The sequence below is a fragment of the Phodopus roborovskii genome, unplaced genomic scaffold, assembly GCF_943737965.1.
Source record: "Phodopus roborovskii unplaced genomic scaffold, PHOROB, whole genome shotgun sequence".
Classification (NCBI taxonomy): Eukaryota; Metazoa; Chordata; class Mammalia; order Rodentia; family Cricetidae; genus Phodopus; species Phodopus roborovskii.
The window spans coordinates 1,407,508-1,435,050 of NW_026125575.1; the positions used below are offsets into that span (position 1 = coordinate 1,407,508).

A 27,543-nucleotide genomic window follows, 5' to 3' on the forward strand; every position below is an offset into this window, starting at 1 on the left:
CTGTTACTGGAAACTGTTATCTTTTTTAAGCTTTTGTGGGTAACCAGAAGAAAGAACAGAGCGAACTCCCAATATAGATTCCTAACTCCATTTCATTAGCAATCTAGTTCAAATTGTTCTTCTTGCCCACTCACAACCATTAACATGGGTTATTTAAGTACACGTTAGTTTATTTTTTTCTAAGCAGTTTCATCTTGTTGTCAAGTGGTTTAAAAAAAGCATTCCACATACTTGTAGCTTGACTACTAAAATAATAAGATAAAATCCTGCCTTAAGAATAATGGGCATGCTCTTCTAGTTAGAATTGGGTCGCCTTCTAGACAGTAGTTACATACTGATAGCCAGAAGGTAGTTGGATTAACTGGATTTAGAAATTACACAGTCTGGGGAGAGGAACAGCAGAAGGAAGATATACAGGGTTATGTACTCCAAGAAAACATGATTTCATCCATAGATGCAGGCTGATGAGCTCTGACTACTGGCGGTTCTACAGGAGGAATATTTTTGTAGGTTGTTGCTGAGAGATGGCAGCTTGATGTTGGCTCTTGGTAAAGACATAGTCAGGAAGAACAATGGATACTGGTATTCTGGTATAAACCTGTAATGTTTAAGGACCTAGAATGCTGGCATCTGCTGAAATAGGAACACAACACTATAAATGGATCCAAGATTTGTATTAATATAAATTGAAATGTGTTTGGAAAATGAATTCAGAAAAGATTTTAGACAGTGTACTGATTGAATGAGCTTCACTCAAAAGTCTGACGTTACAAGTGCTCAAAATCCCAATTGCCTCGAGGTCCAGGTAATGCTGTAGGTGGCACATTCCGTGTGAAGTTTATTTTATAATACTATTAAAAATTATATGAAATTACCTTCCGTCTAGGTGTAGATGGCATATTTGAATTGTATGCTTAGATAAATGTACTTTGGCCCTAAGGTATCTCATTGTGTGTGTGTGTGGGGGGGGATGGAGAGTGTGAATATTCCATATCCGCAAAAGCTGAAGTCTAAGATCCTCTAGTCCAAATCCCAAGCATTGCTGATATATGTTCAACCTGTATATGTATATATGCGTGTGTATAACTATACAATTATGTAACTATACATATAGTTACATAATTATATATATAATTATTGATTATATATTAATATTAATTATATGTCAGTATTAATATTGATACTACTTTGAGCAGTAGAGCAGGGTTATGAAAAGCTGCATCACATTAGGAAGCTGAGAGGGAGTGGGATTAAGGAGTTCTGAAATGGAATCTTCAGGGAAAGAAAATGTTGGGGGATTTAGCCTTCAGCTTGCTGGGCCAGTTGAAGGAAAACATCTGGTACTGTAAAAGCTCTGGCTATTCTGCCTCAGAGCGTCAGAAGGCCATGGCAGCTGTAGTTCCCCTCCTGGAGATGAACACTTATGTATTGATGGCCATGAGCTGTTAGCATAGCACAGACTGCCTAGCAGATCTAAAAGCACTACTCTGTAGCTCTCCAGCTTCTCTCTGGAATATTTCTGTCTCTTTTTCAACCCCAGGGCTTAAGCACCAGCAGGCAAGTAAGCAATATGAACTGTAACCCAGAAACTTCTGGAGAATATAAGACCATGTGAAGAAAGAAATGTATTTCCAGTAAATGTTGGGGTTCCCTCTGTTAACCTCACAGGGTAGTGCTCACTTGTGAGTTCACAGGAAGCCCCAACTGATAACACAGTGGACTTGACTGGAAAGTTAATAATTAATGTTTTTCGAGGTAGCTAACCAACTGGGTTTTAAATTATCTGGACATTTCTGTTACCATTACAACCGTTATCAGAAAAGGCCAGAATGTGTTTGTCTTTGATGGCCCATGAAACAGATGCATGCATTTATATTTTAATTTATATAACTTTTTCATTGTGTTCTTTTCATGGAGTGTAACTTGTGAGAATGTTCACAAAACTTCTCTATCAAAGCTATTTTTCAATGAGAGATTTGAGGGACACCCATTGCTTCTTAAGGAAAACAGGACAAAATTCTCTTTGTTTTCATGTTGCTGATTTGGAATACCTCTTGAAGAGAATACCAGTGTAAAATACACACATTATGAAGCCCACATAGCTATAGGCCAAGATCCCCATTGTGCATCTCAGCCTTGTAAATCATTGAACTGTCTATGCAAACTCACTCTCTATTTCTTATACTTGTGTGCCTGTGATTAGTTCAGTTCAGAAATTGGGCTCACTACAATAACAGCAATGTAATACGGAATTACAGAACTGAACAAATCTTAGGAAATTGTTCCACGCTAGGATTTTTATATTTGGTGTTCTTGGACTGCAGTTAGCACTGGTAACCGAGGCAGTAGCAAACAACACATTGGATGGGGAGACTAAGGTACCCGTGAGAGGGAACCAGGGAAGGACCAGACCTGGCTTTGGATCTAGCTCTGCCAGTAGTCTTCCCTCCTGCAATTGAGTTCCTTGTGGGAGAGTGTGTGACAGCCGTGTTTTCAAGGCCGCCAGTTAACCGTGCCTGGCACACAGTGCTGTGTGAACCCCTGTTGCATACAAATATTACATTCATAATGGGATTTAGCTTGCCAAGAAAGCCACCTCTTGGGGACACACCAGAGGGTAAGCTTATCTCATCTTCATGGATACTAGTGAGGAGCTGGGGGACCTGGGAGTCCTCCGTGACCAGTGGACAGTGTGAGCCTTCAGGAGGTTGGTGCCATCACCAGATTGATAGCTGTCATCTATTTCTCTCTGACCCACTCTCTCTCCACAGGCTTGTAACTTAAATTGCATTAATTCATCCAGCTGTGGGCTCTTTCTGAGAAAGAGACAGCTGGACCAGCTGAAGGCATTGGCTTGAGTCAGGACTTTTGTGTCAAAGGAGGTGTCCATTGCTGCCCCAGACCAGCAGTTGGGGGGGGTGGGTGGGAGGTTATTAGGGGCATGAGCAGAGAAGTCATTGCTATTGGTACATTTGGTGTAGTTATTGATGTGGACAAACACATAATACACATTTAAGTCTTCTACTTCTACACACTAAGCAAGTTGAAAACATTCCCTGACACCTAGCAGGAGGGATTGGTAAGCCATGAGCCAGCATTGTTGATAGACATTTCTGATCTCCTCAATTTCCTTGTTGGCAAAGAAATTTCATGTGGGATTGGATATATATATATATATATATATATATATATATATATATATATATATATAATTTTAGGAAAACACAAAATGCATTTTTATCTTTTGTTGTGGCACCACAGGTATTTTAGAGCTCTATCTAGACTTTGCCTATAGTAGTAAAGGAGTTAAGCTGAGGAAGTTGTGTGCTGAACTCTTGTATTAAAACTTGAAGTTCTTAACCTTTCTTTAACTTTGAAATTTTTTTTTTAAATATAGCTTTTGACCATATTTGGGAATTTTCTGGAGAAACCAGTTGTCATGGAAATTTTCAGTCCACATTATAGCACATTATTGGACATGTTCAATGCAGAGTTGGATGAGTGTAAGCATCTGTACGATGAACATGTGAAGCGGGTGAGTGGTGGTAAGATTAAGATTGAGAAACTTCAACACATATGTGGGCAAGGCCGTCAACTAGAGTCATTTTTATTGTGTGTAAGGATTAGGTTTATTAGATAAATTAATACTTAGGGATTTGAAATTAGTGTCATTATCTATAGGCATTAAGTACTTTTTAGCATTGGGGATTGAACCTGAGACCTTTGCCATGCTAGGAAGATAGATAGATAGATAGATAGATAGATAGATAGATAGATAGATAGATAGACTCCATCTTTTTACAGAGATGGGAACTTGATTTGGGACCTAATGTCGTCATTAGTGAAGTGATTAAACACCCATGTTTAATGCCACTGTGAAAGTAAAACAAATGCTTATAAGGTTGGAAAGCACCCTGAGTGTCCCTCTCCTTCCTCCTCATGAAAATGCCAACCTACAGGTTGAACAAGGACATGAAATTCTCAACAAGAATATGCCATTCACCTCTGGAAATATTAAGTGGGCCAGAATGCTCCTTGAACGCCTTCAAATATTTTGGTCAAACTTTGCATCTCTCCATTATCTGTGAGTAGTTAGGCTTACTTCATGGTGAATTATACTGGTTTTATGGGTGGTTTTGCATTGAAACAGGGGGTTAAGGGTGCACAGATAGTTCCCAAACTCATTAGGATGCTGAGGATAACCTTGCAGTCCTGGTCCCCTTACCTCTACCTCACCAGGTGAGGTGGCTGTTCATATTAGCACCTGCAGATATGCTGGCCTGCTCATTTTTGTTGGGTTTGATCTGATGAGAGGGCTTTATCATAATTTTGGTATTTTTATGTGACTCACAACTTTCTTCTGCTCATATTGTTTTCTGTTCCTTTTATCTTTTAGTGTGTCCTTTTCATTCAGAGTCTGGAAAGTTTAATTATTGTACTTTCTCTTCTCTGTCACACAGTGCTCTGCACCCCTTTTTAACCTCCTTCTATAAACTGGTAACTTGTTTTTTTGCTTTTTGTTTGTTTTGGTTTTTTCAGAGACAGGGTTTCTCTATATTGCCTTGGAGCCTGTCCTGGAACTATCTCTTTAAGACCAGGCTGGCCTCGTACTCATAGAGATCCACCTGCCTCTGCCTCCCGAGTGCTGGGATTAAAGGTGTGCAAGTCACCAAAGCCCAGCTTGAAACTGGTAACTTGTTGCCATTTAATGATGCCTTTGGGGTTCCTTTTATTCATTTGTAATTACAATTTAAAAATACTGTATAGCTTTAATTGCTTCTTGCTCTGACCTGTATAATATATGCTCCCACTGTCTCTTGTAAAAATAAGCTGTACTCTGTCAGCATATGTAGAAAAGTAGACTCACCATGTTGCTGCAGATTTCCAGACAGTCCTGATGAGGCTGCAGTCTGTCAGAAGTACGCTGAAATGACAAGTTTGCTTGATCAGTTTGAAAGTCACATCTATAACGATTGGAGAAGGAATGTGGATGAAACCTGTGAATTTAATTTGAACCAGCCCTTGGTTAAATTCAGTGCCATCAACGGCCTTCTTAGTGTCAACTTTGATCCAAAGGTAGGACTTTCCCTTTCTAATGCATTATAGATGCTGCTCATCTGTTCCCGAAGCCTCCACGATGATGGAGGAGTTCACTTCAGTCATTTCAACTATTTTGGGAAAGTAGCTGTACTATGAGGAATATAAATTTTAAACTCAGGAAAGATTTCCATACAAAGATTTGTAGATGATTTTGTGTGTGTGTGTGTGTGTGTGCGCGTGCGCGCACGCTTGTGTTTTATTGAACTCAGGACCTTGTAGAGCCCAGGCAAACACTCTACCAGTGAGTTTATTTATTTATACCTGTGTTGGCAGAAGTTTCTGCCCCACAAGCCAATCTCAGGTAACCACACAGGCTTAATATTAATTGTAAATGCTTGGCCAATAGTTCAGGCTTGTTACTAACTCTTACATTTAAATTAACCTGTATTTCTTATCTACCCTCTGTCACATGGCTTGTGGCTTGTTACCTCATTTTCTACGTGCCCTGCTTTCTTTGCATCCACCGGTGTCTCCTGATCCCACTCTTCTTCCCAGAACCCTCCCACTCTGACTCTCCTGTCCAATCTCTTCCTGTCCAGCCATAGGCCAGTCAATTCTTTATTAACCAATGATAGTATTCATAGTGTACAGAAGGATTATTCTACAGCATACTTCTTTATCACTAAATTCCTTACTGACTTATTATTTTCAAGACCAGGATCTCATTTGCCCAGGCTGGCTTTGAACACACTGGGTAGCCCAGGAAACATGTTGAACTAGCAATCCTGTCCTTCCTCTTAAGTAACTTGGATTACAGCCTGTAAGTGGAGTTTTCCCATCGGGGACCCCCTTCCAAATCATCACACAGAGACTTACATTTATTATAAATCCTCAGCCAATAGCTCAGGCTTACTGCTACCAAGCTCTTACATTTTAAGTTAATCCATGTTCCTTATTTATGCTCTGCCACATGGCAGTACCTTTATTTGCATGGTGTGTTCACCTCCTGCTCCCTCTGCATCTGGCTGGCTCTGCCCTTCTCCTTCCCAGCATTCTCAATTTGACTCCCCCCCCCCCCATCTTTATTCTGTTTGGCTCAGTCGACTTCTTTATTAAACCAATTACAGAGACAAATCTTCACAGTGTACAACAGGACTCCAGCCTGTGATAGGCTGTCACTCATACTCCCCAAGGTTCGTTTCTCCTCTGTTAAACCTGACTGAGAACATCCTCAGAGATAAACAATGGTGCTGCTGGAGTTTCTTCTAGCCAGGCCCCACAGCTGTTTCAGCCTCAAATAAGTACACAGTGATATATATTAATTATTAAACTGTTGGCCGATGGCTAGGGCTTCTCATTGGCTAGCTCTGTCTTATTTCTACATGGCCTTATCTTCCTTAAAAATGTCTGGCACATCCTCTCCTCCCAGTCCCCTCCATGACATCCTTTGTGACGCCTCTCTACCTGCTTTTCCCAGAATTCTCCTCGGCTCCTAGTCCTGCCTATTTTTTTTTTTTTTTTTTTTTTTTTGCCTTTGTTTGGCCAAACTGTCTTATTCATCAACCAATAAGAGAAACATATATGCAGAAGGACATCCCCCACCAACACAGACCCCCCTAATTCTGGTCTGTTCCCTAAAATAAACACAAACACCATTACCTCATTTTGCTAATGGAAATTTGGTTCACCAACATAAATATTTTATCAAGAAAGCTAACAGAACTAGGTGGTGGTGGCACAGGTTTTTAATCCCAGCACTCTGGAGGCAGAGTCAGGCTGATCTCTGTGAGTTCAAGGCCAGCCTGGTCTACACACACACACACACACACACACACACAAAGGAAGACAGACAGAAAGAAAGAAAAGAAAACTAACAGTACTGACTTTGCCTTTTGTTTTCATGCCTGGAAAAATATTTGGTTGTTTAACAAGCTCTCTATGGAGATTTGAAGAAGATGTTGGCAAGGGTACTATACATGATAGCTTGGATTTTCAAATAAAGAGAAGAGAAAAAAAACTGATCTCTCCCCACCCCACACCTCCTGGGAGGATTTAATAGATGGTGTTCAGTTACTTAGTCAGCTGTCATAACTTGGTAGGAGAAATATCTCCTGGAGGTATCAAAGGCATTATATGTTCTGAGTTTAATTTTTTTTTCTTTCTGGAAATGGCAATTATTTCAAAACAGGTATCTCAGGGTCTCTATTGCGGTGAAGAGACATCATGGCCAGGGCAGCTCTTATAAAGGGAAACATTTAATTGAGGTGGTGGCTTACAATTCAGAGGTTCAGTCCTTTGCCATCATGGCGGGAGCATGTGGGTGTGCATGTAGACACAGTGATGATTACAACTTCATCAGAGGGCTATGGGAAAGTGGACTCTGAGGCTGACTGAGTAGGATCTTGGGCATAGGAGACCTCAGAGCCCATCCCCCATAATGCCACACTTCCTCCAACAAGGCCACACCTACTGCTCCAAATCCATGCCTCCTAAAAGTGCCACACCTTTTGAGCTTATGGGGGAGCAAATTACATTCAAACTACAGTAATAGATAAGTAGTAAAATTTTAATACACACATAAAAACAAACATTAAAAAAAAAAGCAATTGCTTGAAACGTTTTAGGGATAATTAAGAGCTACCGTCTACAGTTTTGTTTTCCCTGTGAGGATAACTGTATTACAAGTTACCGCCACAACCAGAAACCAACAGCTCTCATTCGATGGACTCTGTGGATTCTGTAATGCACAGACTTTTAAGATAAAATTAAATTAGATAAAAAAAAAATTAACTGTAGAGTTCATATACCATCCTGGATGGAGACACAGGCATGGACTTGGGATGCAGCAAAGCATATGAACCAAGAGTCTATTTACTTTGAACCAGAAATACAGTAATTGCAAGATGACATTTTAAGTATTTCACATCTAAACTCGTCTTAGCGTGGAAATGTTCTCTTGTTTTTTAGGAGATATATTTATTTATATTTATTTGAAGGGGTGTGGGAGGGAGAAAGCAAGAACACAGAGCACATGGGGGCGGGTCAGAGGAGAACTTTACAGGAGTCCTTTTCCATATTGTTTATGAGGTCATTAGTCTTGTTTCTGTTTCTGCACCGACTGTGGGAGCTCCCAGCAGGGTCCTCCTGTCCCTGCCCCCACGCCACTGCAAGAGAACTTGGGCTGGAATTGCACGTGTGAGCACATCTGAGTTTTTCTCCTGTGGGATGCAGGGACTTATGCTGAGGTTGCCAGATCTGCACTTCTACTCACTAGCTGTCTTGTTGGCCCAGAAATATATTTTTTAAGTATGCAATAATTCTCAATATTGTTGGAATAGCTTGTGGCGGTGTTGAGAGACGTCAAATACCTTTTGATGCTGAAGAAATCCGACATACCAGACTCGGCTTTAGGCATTTTCCAGAAAAGGAACACTATTTTCAAGGTTTGTAGCTTTTGATAGTTGGTCCCTTCGGGATGGCAATACTTTGAATTTTATTGCTTGGTTTGGAGACCTGTGGGGCTTGGTGCTTCTCCGATGTAGAAAAGTGCTAACATATCCGGCTCTGTTTTGTTTTGTGTTCTCTTGCCTGGTTGGTTTGTCTTGCTCAGTACATTGGGAACCTTGAGCTCCTAGTACAAGGCTACAATAAGCTGAAACAGAACCTTCTAGAAGTCGAATACCCTCTCATCGAGGGTGAGCTCAGAGCAGTTGATGAGCAGCTTAACGTGGCTGCAACATGGCTCACATGGAAGGATGACTTCTGGGTCTACATGGAGAAGGTGCATGTGGCCACCACCGAGCTGGAGCTCAGAGTGGCACAGACTCAGAGCAACGTACGAACAATCCAGCAAACCATGCAGGCCTGGGCAGAGTGGCCACTGCTGCCCCGGAGGGAGCCCAGAAGAGATGGTGCCTTCACTTTGGAAGACAAGGGGGACCTGTTTGCTAAAAAATACAAGCTGATCCAAGAAGATGGCTACAAGATACACAACTTGGTAGAGGTAATAGTCCCAACGTTTCAACATATATTAAGAGCAAAACGAGGAACGCTAAACCTAACGTCGTAGATCAGAACAGGAGTTGACAGATGGTCCTGCTATAATTTAAGGTGGAAGAATCTGTGTCATTTGTCTGTGGTTTGTGTAGCCCTCACTCCTCATTCCTGCGGGACAGATGTGAATATGAGATACAATGACCAGAGTTAAAATGGTGGGAGCTGATCACTCTTGGACCAAGTTGACCCCTTTGGTTAATATTAAATCCTACCACTTGGTTGGCCAGCGACAGCCACCTTGTTTTCATGATCTCCTAAGGGTGGCAGCAATAGTTACTCCGCTTTTTTTTTTTTAAAAAAAAAATTGGGTTCCATGGAGCTGGAGAGATGGCTCAGTGGTTAAGAGCACTTCCTGCCCTTGCAGGTGGATTCCAGTGAGCTCCCAGAGGCTTGCTGTGGGGAACAGCACACGTTTAGCTGTACCCAGGCACTCTACATCAGGGCTACAGATGGGCTTATTTCGGATATTGCCCCATGTTCACGTGTTGATTGGAATGAACTCAGAGAGAGGAAGGGCTCTTTGGAGGAATCCATTGAGGGGTAGAAAGAGTACATGCCCGTGCTGGTTCCAAACAGGAGCGCAGAGCCTTCCGTAGTGACAGGAGGGACACTGGCTAAGGGCTGACGTGTAGCTGGCCAGTGCTAGAGACACAAACAAGTGACACAAAGTCAACTTTTCCTGATCTTAGTTCTTAAGATGCAAGTCTGGGAATGAGCCGCTCAGTGTGAAGAGGGACTTATTGCCAAGCCTGGGAACCTATGTTCAACTCTTGGGATCCACATGGCGGAAGGAGAGAATTAACGCCTACAAGTTGCTCTCTGGTTTCCACAGGCATGTCATCTAAACACACACCACACACACCACACACACACACACACACACACACACACACACACACACACACACACTAAAAAGGACTGGGAAGGTGAATGCTACTCATTCCTCCCGAGTATCTCGTTATGTGAAAACTCTCGAGGGATGTGTGATCTTTAAGCCGTAAATATGTCCTGTGAGTGGGGCAGACAGCACCCTTGTGGTCCCCCCGCCCCACGCTGTGATTTTGGGCAGATAGAGTCTGAAAACCAGGGTGTTCAGTCTGAGTCTTCCAGAAATAGGACTTGAATTTTCCCTTGTGTTAAGATGAAGGTTCCCATTTCATGAGAGAGGGGGAGGGTTATGGTTTTCCTGCTTTCAATTGGTTGTAACCCATTATTCAGCTTGGAGATATTCACTGTGAGTCTCCTATTTTCTCTTGCCATTCTAAGTGTACTTACATGTGCCTTTGTGTAGAGTGCATGCTCATGCATGCTTGAACCTGTGTGGGAGCACCTGTGTCCAGGTTTTCATGTGAGTGTGTGTGTGCATGCAGGTGGAAGCCTTGATGCAGATGTCACAAATCTTTCCTGATTGCTTACCACATTATTCTTTGGGGGCCAGATCTCTCATGTGATCCCAGATGTCGCTGGTACAGTCAGATTGATCTAGAGATCTGATTTCCACCTACACAGTTCTAGAATTCTGGACACACCACCACCCACCAGGCAATTACGTGGGTGCTGGGGACTGAGCTCCTGTCTTCATGACCGTGTTCAAGTGCTTTGCCCACTGTCCCCATTCTGAGTTGGAGATCCATCAGTGAGTAGAGCAAAGATCCTCACTGTTATGGATCTTATGGTCTGGTGACAGGGAGAGCTAATGAATCTGGTGTGTTAAAACTGGTAAGTGCTGCAGGAAATAAAGGTTGGCATTCAGTTAGGATTGGGGAGAGAGGGTATGGAGAGAGGGTGCAGATTAAATGGTGTGATTAGAGTAGGTCTAAGGGGAAAGTAAGATTTGAGCAGAGACTTGAAAAAGGCCATAGAGTCATGCGGTGGCATGCAGAGTGCCTTGGGCAGAGGAGGCTTCTGGCTAGCTGGAGTACCTGGGGTGCTCAGGGAATTGAGAGAGAAGGTGGAGAGGTGAACCGCTAACCTTCATGGAAGGGGATAGGGAGACAGGGAGATTTACTGGCCTTTGCACACATTGGCTTTTGTTCCAATTTAATTTCCAGGTATGTTCTTCCTTTACATGCCAAATGCCTGGAAGGTTCTTCCCTGCTCTGTGAAGCCCTAGGCAGCACCTGAGGGCAGACAACGACCCTACTATGCCATTCGGGCTGTCCTTTCCTGAAGAGAGTAATGGCACCCTGGCCAGCAGTCCCCAGACCCACACTGCCTCCTCCCACAAGCCGGTTTAGTGCCCTTGCTCTTGAATTTGCATTTCCGGTAGGCATTCTTTTCTTGATTCCCACACTAGTCAACCCAGTTGTCCAACTCAGCCTCAAACTGCCTAAAACAGAAATCCCTGTCTTCCCGTGTAGGTCTCCCCCTTTGACAGTGCCCCCCCCCCCCGTGGATCTTGACAGAAGCTGTAGTCTTCAATATCCACCCCTTCTCATCCTCCACATCCATACAACCCCTGACAACATGTGTCAGCTCTACTTAATTCAAAACACATCCAGAATCCAACATTTCTAGTTGCTTCCACTGCTCCATCTACTCAGGAACCACCATCTATGACCTCTTAGGGGGTCTGTACATTGATCTCTCCCCAGCTCAGATTCTAACATTCAAGCTGATGGGAACAGGAGGTGTAGGGCCTTTGGGAGGGGATGAGGTCCTGAGGACAGAGCCCTCATGGATGAACTTAAAGCGTTACTGAAAGAGACCTTATGTCTCTTTCACCATGTGATGGCAGAGGCTTTCGGTCCAGAGGAGGCCACTCATCTTGATCATTTTCTAGACATAGTGCCAACATAACAGCCAGACACCTTTAAAAATCTGTCATGTCTTATTTAGTCCTTTCCAAGCTCCCCTGAAGCTGACATAGCAAAGTGCCATAAGAGGGTTTTAATTGACAGAGGTGTATTCTCTTCTGGTCTCGGGGTCTAGGCTAGAAGTTTGAGATCAGGCTGTAGGCAGGGCTGTGTTTGCTCTGAGATGCTACCTAAGGCTCCTAGAGCAGAAGAGAAACTTCAAGCAATGTGACATGTAAAGGAAGACCACCTCTGGATGTTACAGAATTCTTTGCATCTTAAGCTACCATTGGGTGTGGCTCTCTTTGGTGCTATCAAATCTTCCATGACTTCGTGGGGGTAGGCTTAACAACTGTTTGTATAGCAGGGTCCATCTCACAGAGGACAGGAGGCAGATCACAATCTGGTTTCTTTGTTGTTGTTGTTGTTGCATTTTCTTGATACTTAAAAAAATTCCTTAAACTCCAATATCCAATGTTAGACATTCAGTCTTATAAATCCTGATTAAAATGCACCGGGCAGCAAAAGACCTGACTAGAAACTGTTATGAAAGAAGGGCCCTCTCTTCCTTTTCAGAGAATACAGTCAGAATGTTTCTTTTAACAATACCCTCTGTTTTTCTTCAAAACTGAGTAGTTCAAAACTCCCATTCTGTGTTTAAAAAGAAGCCTCTGTCCCGACCGGGGGGGGGGGGGGCGGTAAAGGAAGCAAATCCACACGCACAGCGATTGGTTGGTTGAGTATGTCCAGCCTATGAGTGACATTTGCCTCTGTGATTTATGGAACCTTTTTCAAACAGCTGGGGAGGATATGGCTTGGAGAAAGATGTAGGGACATGGCGGTGGCGGAGAAGCCCCCCCCCCCCCCCCGCTCTCTTCCTCTGTGTCTTTTCTTTCCATGTGGGATGTCACTGATTCCTGTCGGAAGAGTTCCAGGAGACGGGAGGAAGGGGAGGGGCAGCACACCCAGTGCAGACAGTTCTAGAAGGAGCCTGGGTTCTGCTGCCACCCTGCCCAGTGTGTAAAAGTCCACTTGTTCTGAGTGGCTCAGCTGTGAGCTGAAATGGCTCTGGTGTGTGTGATGTATCAGGGCAGCCCTTCGCTGGGGACATGAGAGGGAGCTGATTTCCAGGCCTGTGTAGTCACCGGCTTCCACCAGCGTGGCCTGGAATGTGTCACTGGCTTTGTTTTTCATATCCATGGGATTCCCCTCCCCCTGCAAGAAGACAAAAAAGGCTACCGTGTGCAGGGTCTCGGGATGCGCATCGCATGCATGCAGGTCACATGACTGCATGTGGACGGTCCAGATACGTGGCAGGAATACAGCACCCCCAAGAGACCTAACCCTTAAGTTTGGGGGCAGCGAACTCGTAGAGTTCCCATCCCTGACTTTGTAATGTCCCAGAATGGTGTTCTCTGAGGACACTGGGAAATCTCTCCACATAAGGGCATGGACAGAAAAGTCCAAGACAGTATAAACTGGGGAACAGATCAAGAGCTGGAGCTTGGGGGGGGGGTCTAGTATTTCCAGAATTTGTTGCGATCTGGTATATTTCTTGCCTTTATTTGAAGAGAGCAATTTTCATATTGATTTTTCTTTCAAAGTATTTTTCTGAACGTATGTGGTATGTTAGCTGAATGTTACCCTGTTATAAAATCCCACAACAACCTTTACTTTTTAACCAGACAGGTTTTATAGCCTTAGATTTGAGTATTTTAGTATCACACACAAAAATTCAGTCCTTTCTTCAACAGCCACCCAGGCTTCCCTTTTATGTTGGTCATCACTACCACCAACACTTCAATGCTTTGTTCTTAGGAGAACCGGAAGCTCTTCAGAGCTGACCCTTCTCTGGATTCCTGGAAAATGTATGTGGAGTTCATTGACGACATTGTGGTGGAGGGCTTTTTTCAGGCCATCCTGCATGACCTGGACTTCTTCCTGAGGAACACAGAGAGGCAGCTGAAGCCTGCACTGTTTTTCCAAGCACAGATGATCTTAATGCCCCCCGAGATTGTGTTTAAGCCCCCTTTAGACAGAGAGGCTGGGGACGGCTTCTACGATCTGGTGGAAGAAATGTTGTGTGGCAGCTTCAGGATGTCTGCCCAGATGGAGCGCGTGGCGGCACACCTCAACATCACAAACTACCAGGTACTCTCTTAGGGGAAACCAAGCCAGGGTAACCAGCAGTCCCAGAAAGATTCCAGTAAGAGCCACATGGCTTCCCACCCCCCACCTTCTGTTGAGTGATCGATCTCCCTTGAAGAATTACATCAGATGGTGTTGAGGTAAGAAGTCTCTGCAATAAGAACACACTTGGTTCCTCTCTCGTTTAGAACGATATGGACAACATGTTAGGCCTGGCAGAGGTCCGGCAGGAGATAATGAACAGGGTGGCTGACGTCATCAACAAAGTCTTGGAGTTCAAAGGTTCTCTGGAGACCTACTCTTACCTCTGGGTTGATGACCGGGTAGAGATTCTGAAGCAGTTTCTTCTGTACGGACATGCTGTACCATCTGAAGAAATAGATGCACATGCAAGTGAAGACATCCTTCAACCACCAACTCTAGAACAATTCAAGGAGCAGGCAAGGCAAACGACCCCTCAGCATTTAGTGCTATTAGCTGGCCTTTCGTGAAGTTGATATATAGCTGTGTGTGTGTGGTTTTTTTTTCCTCTCTCTAATCTTATAGATCGACATTTATGAGGCTCTGTATGTTCAGATGAGCAAGTTTGACGACTTCCGAGTGTTTAACGGCTGGTTCAAGGTAGACATGAAGCCTTTCAAGTTGAGCTTGCTCAACGTGGTCAAGAAGTGGAGTTGGATGTTTCAAGAACATCTGCTGAGATTTGTCATTGACAGGTAGCCTTGGCCTTGGCGTTTGAAACGGCACTAGCATTTCCACAGAAGTTGACTGGTAGGGCTGTGAAGATGGCTTGTCACATTTAAAGTGAGGATCCAAGTGCAATCTCCCGTACCCACGTGAAAGATACACAGAGGTAGAATATGCTGGCAGTCCCGTAGGTGGGAAGGCAAAAGACCCCAGAAGAATCCCTGGGGCTTGCCAGCCAGCCAGCCTAAAGCAGCACGCTCCTCCAGGTTTAGTGAGAAACCATGACTCAGAATCAGAACAAGATAGGTTGTGTGGAACCTGAAGAATAACACCTGAACTTGGCCTCTGGTTATGCATACCCACAGCTATCTGACTTGTAGTTTACAAATGAACTCCAAGAGTATTTATACCACTAACTTTACAGTAGATTTAAAAAGTAATGTTTACACATAATGAAAATAAGAACCAATCAAGCCTTATAATTCTCATAGGAGTGAACTTGAAACCCATCAGTGTGGTGAAAGTTGGCAAATGAAGGTCATATACAGTCATTACTTACACAAAGTGCCATAATAAGTAACCCATAGGGAAAGAGAATGGCAAGCCATTGCTAAGGGTTGGAGAATATGTCTTGGCTTGATGTGGAGGATGTGGGAAAGGACATGAAAGGATGCTTAAATCTGGTAATTGGCAATTAATGTTTCTGTCCGTCTTTCTGCTACAGTGAGCAGTCCTACTTTGGACTCTGTGTATGAGGCTACATGTTTTCACTAACCTAGCTTACGTGCACACATGTGTACGTGTTTGTTACAGTCTGAATGAGCTGCAAGGATTCATCAAGCAGACAGATGCAGGTCTCCAGAGACAGCTGAGCGAAGGCGATCACAACGGCTTAGTTGATATCATGGGCCATCTTCTGGCTGTAAGAAGCCGGCAGAGAGCTACAGACGAGCTCTTTGAACCTCTGAAAGAAACCATCATGCTGTTGGAAAGCTATGGCCAGAAGATGCCTGAGCAAGTCTATGCCCAGCTGGAGGTAAGAACCCATGAAATGAGCATAGTTGCCAGTACCCAAGCCATTCCTTCAGCCAGGTGCTTGCTTTATGCACACTCTTGTCACAATATGAACCTAGGTGAGAGGTGTTTTCATGGCACAGAAAAAGATCTGAAGGTGAAAGAGAAATTTCCCCAGGTCATAGAGGTAGTAAAGCGATGCCAGTACCCATCTCTGTGTGTGTCATTAGGAAAATGTCCTCATCCACTGTGTACTGTCATTTTCATGTGTGTGGTGCAGCTATGCCCACGGTCTTCTGTGTCATCAGTTGCCTGTCATCTGAGAAGCGTTCTAGTCTTGGCAATATGCCACAAATGTGATGGTAAAAATCTGGAATGTGGTCTGGATGGGGAAATCTCTGTGTTTTCCTGTCAGATTTCTGTTTCACACTGTCTGAGATCCAGAAACATTTGGTGGCTGGTGTGTGCCAGAGTATGAACAATGGTCTGTTTAATTTTAACTGAATTTACGAATAAAAAAAAATTATTCTAGTTGAGCCTTTGCTACTGTGCATATTGGCGTTGTGTAGACTGTGGGTTTCGGGGTGGACTTGCAATGGACCCTGTGAATATAATCAGTGGGTGCATTAACCAAAGCTTGCTTTGAGGTCTGTTTGTCTAGATTAGTGGTCAGAGCATACAACCCAAATACTGATTTGTGTACGCATGTGAGTGTGTATGTGTGTATGCGTGCAGAGGCCAGAGGTGGACATCGGGGTCTCTCATTCTGTACCCGAGACCCCTGAGATACGGGGTATTTCACTGAATCTGGAGCTACATGGACAGTCAGCTGGCTCTTGTAATTCCCCTGCCTCTACCCTATCCCTGACAGCTGCAGGCAGGCTTACCATGTGCAAGTACCACTCCTAGCTTTTAAAATGGATGCTTCAATCTGGACTCAGGTTCTCCAGCTTGCCCAGCAAGCCCTCCTACTCACTGACTTTGTCTCTGGCTACAGCATCTCTTTTTCAATACTGAGGGTTAGCTCTCATGTATGTGTCTTGGCACATTATATATCTTGGAGTGTGTTTCCTTTGTGGTAAAATATTTCTTGCAACTCTTTTTAAGATAATTTTTTTTTAAATTTTTCTATATTCAGTATTTCTAATTTACTTTGGTTATCTCCTTTTTTATTCAGAGGAAACTGACAACTAAGTTAACATAAAATATTTTAAATGTACAATTAAATGAGATTCCGTGTATTTACAGAGCTGTGTAGCCACCACTTCTGTTCAGTGCCACCAAATTCTCCTCATCTCCCAAAGGAACTGCCCATTCATTGCCACAATCATTCTGTACCCATAGCCAAGCCCTACTCTTCAACCGTTGGCAACCGTTTATCTCTGTGGATTTATTTACTCTACCTGTTCCATATAAATTGAGTCTTACGCTGTGTGACCCATTTTACTTGACTTCACCTGCTATAATGTTTTAGAGACTTTATTCACTTTGTGACATCAGTTTTTTTTTTTTTTTTAATGGCTAAATGGTGTCCCGTTGTAAACACACAGTGTTTACCCATCCATCTACTAATGGGTGTAATATTTCCCCCCCCCTTTGCTAGTGTCAATTATTTTGCTTCGAACATGGGTGTGTGGATATTTGAACATCTGTTTTGCATCTCTTTCTGGTATACACTTAGGAGTGGACTTGCTGGGCCATATGGTAGTTCTATACGTGACTTTTTGAAGAATTGACAACTTGGTTTTCACACTGGTGGCCACGTTCTATTTTGATAGGATAAAATACAACAATATGTTATTACAAAAGTGTTCTTTGACCATAAAGGACAAAGAGAACCACTGCATATGAATTATTCTGCATTATATGAAACTATCCTTGGAGCTGCTACATGGGACGGAGAGACAAACTGGCCAGACAAATGCTTAAAAACAGGGAGAGATGAATTAGCTACAGTAGCATCAGCTACAAAGATTTTTTTTATGTACTTAGTCTTTACATCTATTTTCCCTGTGTGTGTGCGTGCATGTCTGTGTGTGTGTGTGTGTGTGTGTGTGTGTATGAGTGTGTGTGTGGTGTTTGTATGGAGGTCAGAGAACAACCTTTCAGGGTTGGTTCTCTCCTTCCACAGTGTGGTTTCTGGGGATCTAACGCAGTCTTGCAGATGTACACCTTTCCCCTTTAAGCTGTTTCACTGCTCCAGTATTTCTTCTTAAAAGAATAATCTGGGTATTCTTTGTGTCTGATCTTGGACCTTTCCATCTATCTCACAGAGAAGCCAGTTATGACATAACTAATCAGTAAGAGGAAGTATTCATTTCCTCAAGAATTTATTGTATGAAAATTTGACTCCCTCAAGGTTTGGTTATATTGAAAATATTAAATTTTCAGAAGCAGGCTAGGGTAGGAGGAAAGATGCGTTGTAACTTTATTTGAATAACTTGCAGTTCCAAGACTCTTGTATGCTTACTTCTATGATGATTGTAAACAAAACAAAAATTCGGTGTGCTTGCGTTCCTGAGAGTTTCTTTGTCATTCCCCGGCCCTGGGCACTTAGCTTCAGCAAGGTGGCCTCTAGAGGCTCGAATCTTTTTAGTCTGTTCTCTCCTTGGCATTTCTGCTGTTCCCCTTAATCTACCTCATCCCTCCCCATATCCTATGCTGGGAATAAAGGTGAGGAACCTTGGCGGATTCCGTGGCAGGCGAGGGTGACCAAGGTGGGGGACAAACATGCCAGGCAGACAGAGCTTAAGTGAGAGGTTTTATTAGAAAAGAAAAGGTAGGGGGAGGATACAGAGTCAGAGATAGGACAGAGGAGAAGAGTCAGGAAAAGTCCTGCCCGCCCCAGGGAAACAGCAGGGAAGAGAGAGCGTAAGTGGACTGAGGTCTTTCTTTTAAAGGGGTCCTCTCCCCTTGGGCTGACCAGGGTACTGCCTGAGTGCATTCTGCCGGATGACAGGGGCAGGCCAGCATAAGGCCTGAATCCTTACACCCTGTCTACAGTCTACCCCACAGTAGCACCAACTCCGTCTCTCCCAGAAGCCCTCATCCACTGTGCCTCACCTAGAGTTACCTCCTCCCCGAGTTGGGTCCTGTCCGTTAGATTTTTGAGATTATCTGACCTTTTGCTTTTTAAGTATTTGCATCAAGTAAAGAGGTATTTAGACTTTGTAGACACATGACAGGCCTGCTGTGTTTGGGGAAGATACAGGGCCTGAGCTGTCCCCTGTGACTCTCCCTGGCTTCCTGGCCATGGCTTCCGATGAGGTGCTGACTTGGATTGGGTTGTGTTGTTCTTATTGTTTGAGACACAGCCTCACGTACCTCATCAGGCCGTGAAATTGCTATGTTTCACCCCTACTCCTGGCTTCAACCTCACTCCTGAGTCATTGGGATTATAGCCAAGCAACATCATGCTGGGGATAGAATCCAGGGTCCTGAGATACAGGATTTTAATGAGAGGAGGCGGCAAAGGATGGGAACAAAGAGTGTTTTAGAGCCTGTTGGTTCTTGAGTTGGAGGGGTTCCCGTATGGCTGTATTGAGCCCATGGCTGGTTGGCCTGCTGGGGGACAATAGTACAATGTGCCATGTGAAATAGTTCCACGCACGTCTCCTTCATTCTCTTCTAGAGACACTGCACTTATTTTATGTCAGAGAACGTGTTTGACCTCTGAAGCACCCTCTCCACACATCTACTTGTTCATCAAATATTTATTGAGGGGTTCAAAATAGCCCGTAGAACCTTTGGATCTTTGCAATTCAGCTCAACAAGTAAGGGCCACGTCACTCTGCGTGGCTTTGTATGACAAGACAAGTTGGGCGTTCTTGGCCACAGGGATGCTTCTCCATGGCAACTGCCCATCGTGGCTCCTCAGAGGAAGTCTGTTCTTCCTCACCTGTTTGCACAGTAGGCAGGGAGATCAAAGTGGAGGTAGATCCTCAGCTGCTCATTGCTGTTTGTGTTCAACGTCAAGTAGGAATTGACCTTTCCTTTCTTTCCCTTTGGCCACTTAAGTTCCTTCAAAAATTCCTCCTTGGAAGAACTGGGCCAACTTCAGGGCGAAAACTTAACCTCCTTGAGCCAGTTTGGATGGAGCACTGCAAATTGTGATGATAAATGGAATCACATTGTAGCTTTACCCTACTCAGAATCAAAGTTTCAAAGCAACTGTTTTTTTTTTTTTTTTTTTTTTTTTTTTTTTTTTAACTTACTAGATTGCTAAAATGCCTGGCTTAAATTTCTGGTTTTTTTTTTTTTTTTTTTTAGAATCAGTAATTTCATGCCCAGAGCACTTTAATTTTGCACATGCGTGTGTGTGCACGCACTCACTCGTGTATGTGTGTGTGTATGTGTGTGTGTAATATGTGTGTCTGGGTGCACAGTGTACATGTGGAAGTCATAGTTCAATGCTGGGTGTTTTCTCTAATCACTTACATTTTGAGATAAGATCTCTCGATGAACCTGGAGTTGACCTATTTGGCCTGGCTACCTGGCTAGCAAGCCCCAGGGTTTCTCCTAGCTCTGTGCCCTCTCTCCGGATTGCAGAAGCACACTGTCACACCTAGGTAACTCAGGAGCTTGCACGGCAAGCACTTTTTACTGCCTGAGCCCCTCCCCAGACCAGACCACACAGCTCTTTAACTTTATTCCCACAACAGCAAAGTGATCTGGATGTGAGTCTTTATTTTAAAAATAATTTCTGCCAATTCTAAGATGAAAGCAATTCTGGTGCCTGCATGGGAGAAGTCTTGGTCCTAACCCCTTTAATCACTATGCTGCAACCTTGTTTTATTTACATGACTTAGGACTAAAAGATGACCTGAGTCAGAGTATTAAAAAAAAAATAAGAATTATTTGCCCTCATGTAGTAGAGTTGTTGGTTCAGGAACTGAAGTGATGTCTAATTAATTGCACGTTTGTTTGCCCAGGAACTACCTGAAAGATGGGAGACCACCAAGAAGATCGCAGCCACGGTCAGGCACGAAGTCTCTCCACTCCAAAATGCGGAGGTCACTCTTATCAGGAGAAAGTGCATTCTGTTTGATGTGAGTTAGTGAGTTTGCTGTGTGTTTGTCTGTCTTTAGGGAAAGCATGGCAGGCATAATTGAAGTTGTCTGATTGACATTCACTTTTCTCCCCTGACCAGGAAAGGCAAGCAGAATTTAGAGAGAGATTCAGAAGCTATGCCCCACTTGGATTTAGGGCAGAGAATCCATACGCAGTACTTGATAAGGTAATTCATCCTCAACCATCTTGTGCACACCACGGTGGCCAGATTAGAAAAGGAGTTTCCTTTTACCTACATTAGATTGTTTTAAATTGTGTTTCCTTTGAACACCATCATCAAAATAACCACGCCAGGGAAAGCAGTATGGAGAATGTGTGTTGAACTCTTACCACATGCCCAGACTACTATCAAACCAGCCTCAATGGCATGGGTCTGTAATCCTGGCAGCTTGTGTGAGACCAAGATAGGATCACAATCAAAATAAAAAGTGAGGACAGGGATATAGCTCATGGTAGAGAGAGCTTACTTAGTTTCTGGATGGAGGTCTTAAGTTCAATTTCCAATAAACACATGAGCAGGTACATGTATACATGTGTGTGGATGGACACACACACACACACACACACACACAGAGTAAGGGGGGGTAAAAAAGATTGTTTATTAAGCGTATTGCCCTGTAGCTCTAAGAGATAGCTTTAATTTTTCTCCTTTCAGATGCAGAAAATCAACATATAGTTACATATTTTTTTCTTTGCAGATTACAGTTCATGAATTTCAGAAATAGGATTACAGTTCTGGCTGTTTAAATCTTGTTTGAGGGAATCAGGAATTCTAACAATGATACTGTTTTCCATGTGATAGCCTTCTCCTTTGCTCTCCCGTAGTAGAGATTGATTTGGGGAGCCCTGTACATGCTCCATAAATGCTCACCCACTGAACTCTGCCTCCAGCCTACTGGGTGTAACTTTTAACCACAGAAAAGCTCATAATCCTGGGTGTAAATAGTGTTGAGTCATCCAATGTTAGTTTCTCACAAGCTACTTTATTATAAGAATGAACTCAAACCCACACGTGATCCATAGGAGACTTGAAAGGATGTCTTATATCTTTGTGTTAGAAAAATACTTCACGATCCTAAGCTAGCAACCCAAGTAGTGCAAAGATGCCCTTGTGAGGGTTACAATGTTTCCGTTTAGGTGCAGTTAATTAACATCTGGGTTCTTCCCTGAACTCTATCTTCATGCTTGGCCTAGTATTTCCTCTTGAAATGATGTCCAGATTGATGTCTTTTCCAAATCTTACCCCATTTTCCAAATCTGGCTTTGAACTGAAACAATTGTTTTATCCAATTTAAAAACAAAGAAAACAAAACAAAACACATCCCTCTGTGGCCTAAGGTTGTCTCTCCCATTTGGGTGAGGAAAGTTGGTTTATATTTGTTGAAAAGGAATAAGTGAGCATATGTTAATAAAGGATTGTTAAAAGACTATACCAAAACCCCAGGTGGTCCGAACAGATTGTGGATGGAAAAAATTTTTTTTTAACATGACTCATCAATATGTTGTCTGCAAACATTCTTGACAGATATGTATTGAATCTCACCACTTCTACACATACTGTGGCTGCTTATAGTTGCATATTTAAAAGTGAGAGGTTCATCCTAAGTTTTTCAGGATATATGGCAGACATTTCAAATAGGGTGGAGCTAGCTGGGGTTACCTTTTTCTTGAAGTCCATTTGTATGTGTTTGCTTGGCTTGTAAATCTAATATGTCTAGAGTCAGGCTCAACCAGAGGCAGGCATGTACTTGTTTTGCAGTGACATTGGGAGGTTCTGTACCCCAGGCATTTCACCCCACAAACAGAAGCCACTGATTTGCCAGGAACATGGAGGTCAATGTTCTCTTGTGAGATTCACTCATTCTTTATTTCCTTTTCCCTTCCTTTACTTCCACAGTAAAGTTCTGGGATTTGTTCAGAGCTAAAGATGGGGTGCGCAAAACAGGGTAATTATTCAAGATAAAAGGTAGTTGGCTTTGAGGGTCATGGAATCTGTGAAGAGTCTCTCTCGTATAAAAGATGCTGGATGTACATTGGCTGCCCTGCTTAGAAGAAGGGAGAGAAATCTCTTGTCAGCAGGGTAGAGCATTTCAAAGGAGGTTGGGAATAGAGGCGTGTACCAGAGCCATGCTGCATTAGGGACTCTGGAACATGCAGAACATCCTGGAAGCCTGCAGCTTTGAGATGGACACTTTTGCCACAAGTGGATGTTGTACTGGAGCAGATCTCAGGCTCACCAAGGCAGGGCAGGAAAGTGCATCCAGAGCTTACAGTGTGCACAGGGTTCCTGCTGATCCACCGACCTTCAGAGTAAGGTGCAGGATGAGGAAAGGGGCGTGCTGGGAGTCTGTGAGCCTGTTGGCTAAGCACCTGTGGTTCTCTTGGGACTCGGGAATTTCCAGGGCCAGGGAACGGAATTTTTTAGAACCCAATAGAAGCAAACTCAAATGTCTGGACAATATGATCCCAATCTCAATCCAGTGTCCTTGGGGCAACAACAGACCAGGCAAGTGATGCCTGAGTATGCAGCATCACATCAACAGCACTCAACCATCACACCTGGGAGTCAGCAGCAGCCCCAGATGCAAAGCCGTGTAAATCTTCAGATGCTGGAAAGAAAATGAGCATCCTGAACGGATGAGCATTGCTCAGTTTCGAATCTATCAAAAATGATCGTTGAATTGGAAAAGTACCAGTTACTTGAAGAAATGGGAATTACAGATGCCTAAGACACACGACTTGGCAGACAGGAGAGTAAGCTAGTTACATTTGGAAAAAATAGGGGACACGCACACTGCATTGGAAGAAAGGACTCAGAACATTGCAAATAGACATGCAGAAATGGAAAATAGGGAAGAGATACAGAGGAATGCACCTAACATGTTCTAGAAAATGGGATAAACAGAATGATAGATCGAGACGTATCTAGAGCTAGATAAAGCATGAACTGTGGATTCTAGAAGCTGACTGAATCCCAGTGGGGATAAGTGAAAATCTGGTTACATTCATCACAGAATGTAAACCGCAGAATAGCAAAGGTGACCCAGATAAAACCAGACAGAACTGCTGGTAGCAGTAGCTGGCAGGCAGGTAAGAGGTAAGAGCAAGGACAGAAACGGGAAGGTACGCAGATGACATCTTCCAAACCCTGAGAAATTTCATAACATTGGAATGAACTCACTGCCAACAGATCCCCAAAGTATCTCCTGCTACCTTGCCTCCAGACAAGGAAACAGCCATGTCAAACATCACTTTCAGGGCAGAGTCACATGCAGCCAGACCTGGAAAAGAATAGTCTGAGGCCCTACCCCAAATGACTTGACAGATTTTGATGATCCCTCCTGGAAGGCCTCACTCTCCCTGGGGAGTGGGTGGAGAATGGGATTCGAGGGGGGGCATGGGAGGATGGGAAGGAGAGGGAACTGGGATTGATATGTTAAATAAAATAATAATAATAATAATAATAATAATAAAAAGGAAAAAAGAATGATCTGAGCCATGAATGGAATGCTAACAGTCTGGGAATGATAGCATAGAAAGACCTAGAACTTGTGGCTGTAGATTACTTTAACATCAAACCTGAAAGCTTGAGGATAAAGCACATACATTTTTTTTGTAAAAACATAATTCATCAAGATTTTTTCCAGAAATAATAATTCCATGCAGTATTGGATATTAGTTATTTTTTTCCTCGTAGCTATGAAAAAAAAATCTGGCAAGACTAACTTCAGGAAGGGATTTTTTGGCTCATGGTTTGAGGGTTCATCGTAGCAGGGGGAAAACTGGCGTCCGGGATGCTGCTGACGCACAGGGCTCACTTTCTCCTATGTATTCAGCCCAGGGAATGGTGCCACCCACATTTAGGGTGGGTCTTTTCCATCTCCGTTAATCCGATCTGTCAACTCAAGCCCAGAGGTTTGCCTTCTAGGTGACAACGTTAACCATCACAGTGACATAAAGTATCAAAATTAACCAGTAGGAAGAGAAACTGAAAGAAAACAAATGTAGTGATTAGGACCTGGAGTGACAGCTGTTTGTGACTCATTTACATTGTGTTAGGTATCAGAGATCACTTAAAAAATACTTAAAGTGCATGCATATCTTATATACGAATGCCATGCTATTTTATATACGGGACTAAGTGTATTTGGATTTGGGTATCTAGGGCAGGGTCATGGAACCAGTCTCCTGTAGATACAAGGGAGAAAACTGGCTGATGCTAACGTTCTGACACTTAAAAATCTCCCAAGAGTACATTTTAAAGCGTTCTCACACACCAAAAGAGAAGTGAGATAATTCATATGTTAAGATCCTCTCATTGGGATCCGGTCCACAATGTGTACATGTTTTAAATTGTGTGCGTGATAAACAGGTAAATATTTGCTGGTCAAAAGAGTTAGAACTGATGGGACATAAAAAAGATCAAATGCCAATTTTTAACGTTAAGAAGAAAAAAGGAAGGGAAATAAAGTAATTCAGTTATCGTACCTTGGGAGGGAGGTGGAAGGAAATATGAGGCAGAAAGCAAATTTGGTTGCACTTTGAAAAGCCAGCCACTTAGCATCACATCGCAACCTGAGCTCAGGGGAAAGAACAGCAGAGTACAGGAGTGAGCATCGCAGAAACACCAGCAGGATGGGTGAAGGGTGCTTCCTTTCAGCCCTTCTGTGACTACCCCATCCCCCAAATTCACTGTGTGAACACCTGGCCTGAGAGTAGAAGATACTATTAAAAGTTGTTCATCAAAGAGGAGTAACAAACTAGCCTGTGCCGGTTGTTAACTTTTTCATGTGGCAGGATAGTAGATGAACCTTAGCAAAGATGATACAGGTGTGTGTGAATGAATTTACTCGGAATGCACTTGGGCACCTGTGTTCTTGAGTGTGTTTTGTACTATTAATCGTCTACAGGGCCATTTGGAGAGGTTTTCTGTCTTCTTTCTTCTCTCCCTCTCTCTCTCTCTCCCTTCCTCCCCCTCCCCCCCCCCCCCCGTTCCTTCCTTTTCTGCTTCCTTTGCAGGGTTTTACTCTGTGTCCCTGTTGGCCTTGCATCCTCAGTGATCCACCTGCCTCAGTTTCTTGCACACTACGATCATAGGCACGAGGTACTACTCACAGCTAGAATTTTTGGTCCACCCTCCCTCCTCCCCTTGTTGTTTTGTTAAGCTAACTGATCATTAAAAAAATAATAATAATAATTGCTGATACGGAACTTCCCCTGTCCTTGAGCAAAGTCCCAGCGGCGTGAAGAAACCAAGAAGTCAAAAGCTTTCTACAGCTTACCAATTACCCAGCAGAGCTTTTATTTAAATCTTCTTTTGAGGATCCTAGTCTGAATATGCAGTACCAGAACCAGGGATGGTGTGTGGCTTCTGCCCCCAGCCTGTAGCTTGCATGTGTGTTTTATCCTCAGGCACATCAGGAACTGCAGACTTTGGAGGAAGAGATGGGACAGATGCAAGACCGTGCACGTCTCTTCGAGGTGGCTCTTCCAGAGTACAAACAAATGAAGCAGAGCCGCAGGGAAATCCGGCTGCTGAAGGGACTCTGGGATGTCATTGTTTATGTCAGAGTAAGATGGGTTTTGGGGCAGCATGGTTCTCTTTAGTAAGAGCTTTGAGTAAACATGCAATTTCAGTGCCTATATCAGTTTATTTGTTTTGAAGTACACACACACACACACACACACACACACACACACACACACACACACTAGATTTTACTTCTGACAATTCCAGAATTAAAGTTCAGAGATCTCTGTTAATGGATGATTCTGCCTTGAATATCAGTTGTTTCTATTTAGTTCGGAGTGAAACCTTGTATAATGAGCTGGCTGTCTCAGATCCTTTGGTGATATATTACATAGAATATGAATAAAAATTAGTATGTAAATCTGTGTTAAATATACAGTTAGCTGTGCATGCAAACTCACACAGACACCCTGTTTGTATTTTCTTTATGTATATGTCAACTGAACCGTACTGAAAATATTTAATTTGTATGTGCCTAACTCTAAAAGGTTATGTATAAAAAGTTCTAGGAAAATACACACCTTGCATAAATTCTTTAAGTCAGCTGAAAGCCAATAATATTAACAAGGTATAAAATACAGATAAGCATATGAAATATGAGCAAAAATGGTTAATGAGATTTTTGTTATAATAAAGACTTTTGGGTGACAGCCTGATTTACATTGCATGTGGAATTATAGAAGCCTATTATTTAATAATATACTTAACAATTTATTTCAACTATGCGGGATGAAATGTCGGTGACTATGTGGTATTTTATTATTGCTACTCAAAATTAATATATCATGGTGTTTCACCCTTAAGCTTGGAATGTTCTGGCAATTTGTTTTGTTTTAGTGATGGGGAAGTTTTGACAAGTGCAGCTAATATTTAAAAAAGAAATTGCCTTTCCCCTGGTGGAGAGAGTCCCCACATCTCGCCGGCTTATATATTTTGCTGTGGAGACACACTTTGCCAAATGTTGACACTTTTATCTCCTTGTGCATTTTCAGAGAAGCATTGATAATTGGACAAAAACCCAGTGGAGACGGATCAATGTGGAACAGATGGATGCGGAACTCAGGAGGTTTGCCAAGGCGAGTTTCATAACTGCCGGCTGGAGCCATTTGTCTTTCTCGGCGCCGCCTCCTTCCGCCTTCCCCTGCCTCTCGTATCTGGTGTATGTGGCTGTGTTTCCTTATTTACTTCGAACAGAATGAGACA

At 43.1% G+C, this 27,543-nt stretch overlaps 1 protein-coding gene across 1 annotated transcript in view; it reads left to right on the forward strand.

The window, feature by feature from the left end:
• The window catches only part of Dnah11 (dynein axonemal heavy chain 11), a 294,048-nt gene that overhangs the window by 32,379 nt on the left and 234,126 nt on the right, over window positions 1-27,543 (forward strand). Inside the window, exons 10-22 of the mRNA XM_051177827.1 lie at window positions 3,398-3,535; window positions 3,960-4,084; window positions 4,881-5,076; window positions 8,379-8,483; window positions 8,651-9,043; window positions 13,710-14,042; window positions 14,228-14,479; window positions 14,586-14,755; window positions 15,540-15,762; window positions 20,672-20,788; window positions 20,890-20,976; window positions 26,223-26,381; window positions 27,333-27,416. Coding sequence (XP_051033784.1) covers window positions 3,398-3,535; window positions 3,960-4,084; window positions 4,881-5,076; window positions 8,379-8,483; window positions 8,651-9,043; window positions 13,710-14,042; window positions 14,228-14,479; window positions 14,586-14,755; window positions 15,540-15,762; window positions 20,672-20,788; window positions 20,890-20,976; window positions 26,223-26,381; window positions 27,333-27,416 — 2,382 coding nt within the window. The remainder of the gene's footprint in view (window positions 1-3,397; window positions 3,536-3,959; window positions 4,085-4,880; window positions 5,077-8,378; window positions 8,484-8,650; window positions 9,044-13,709; window positions 14,043-14,227; window positions 14,480-14,585; window positions 14,756-15,539; window positions 15,763-20,671; window positions 20,789-20,889; window positions 20,977-26,222; window positions 26,382-27,332; window positions 27,417-27,543) is intronic.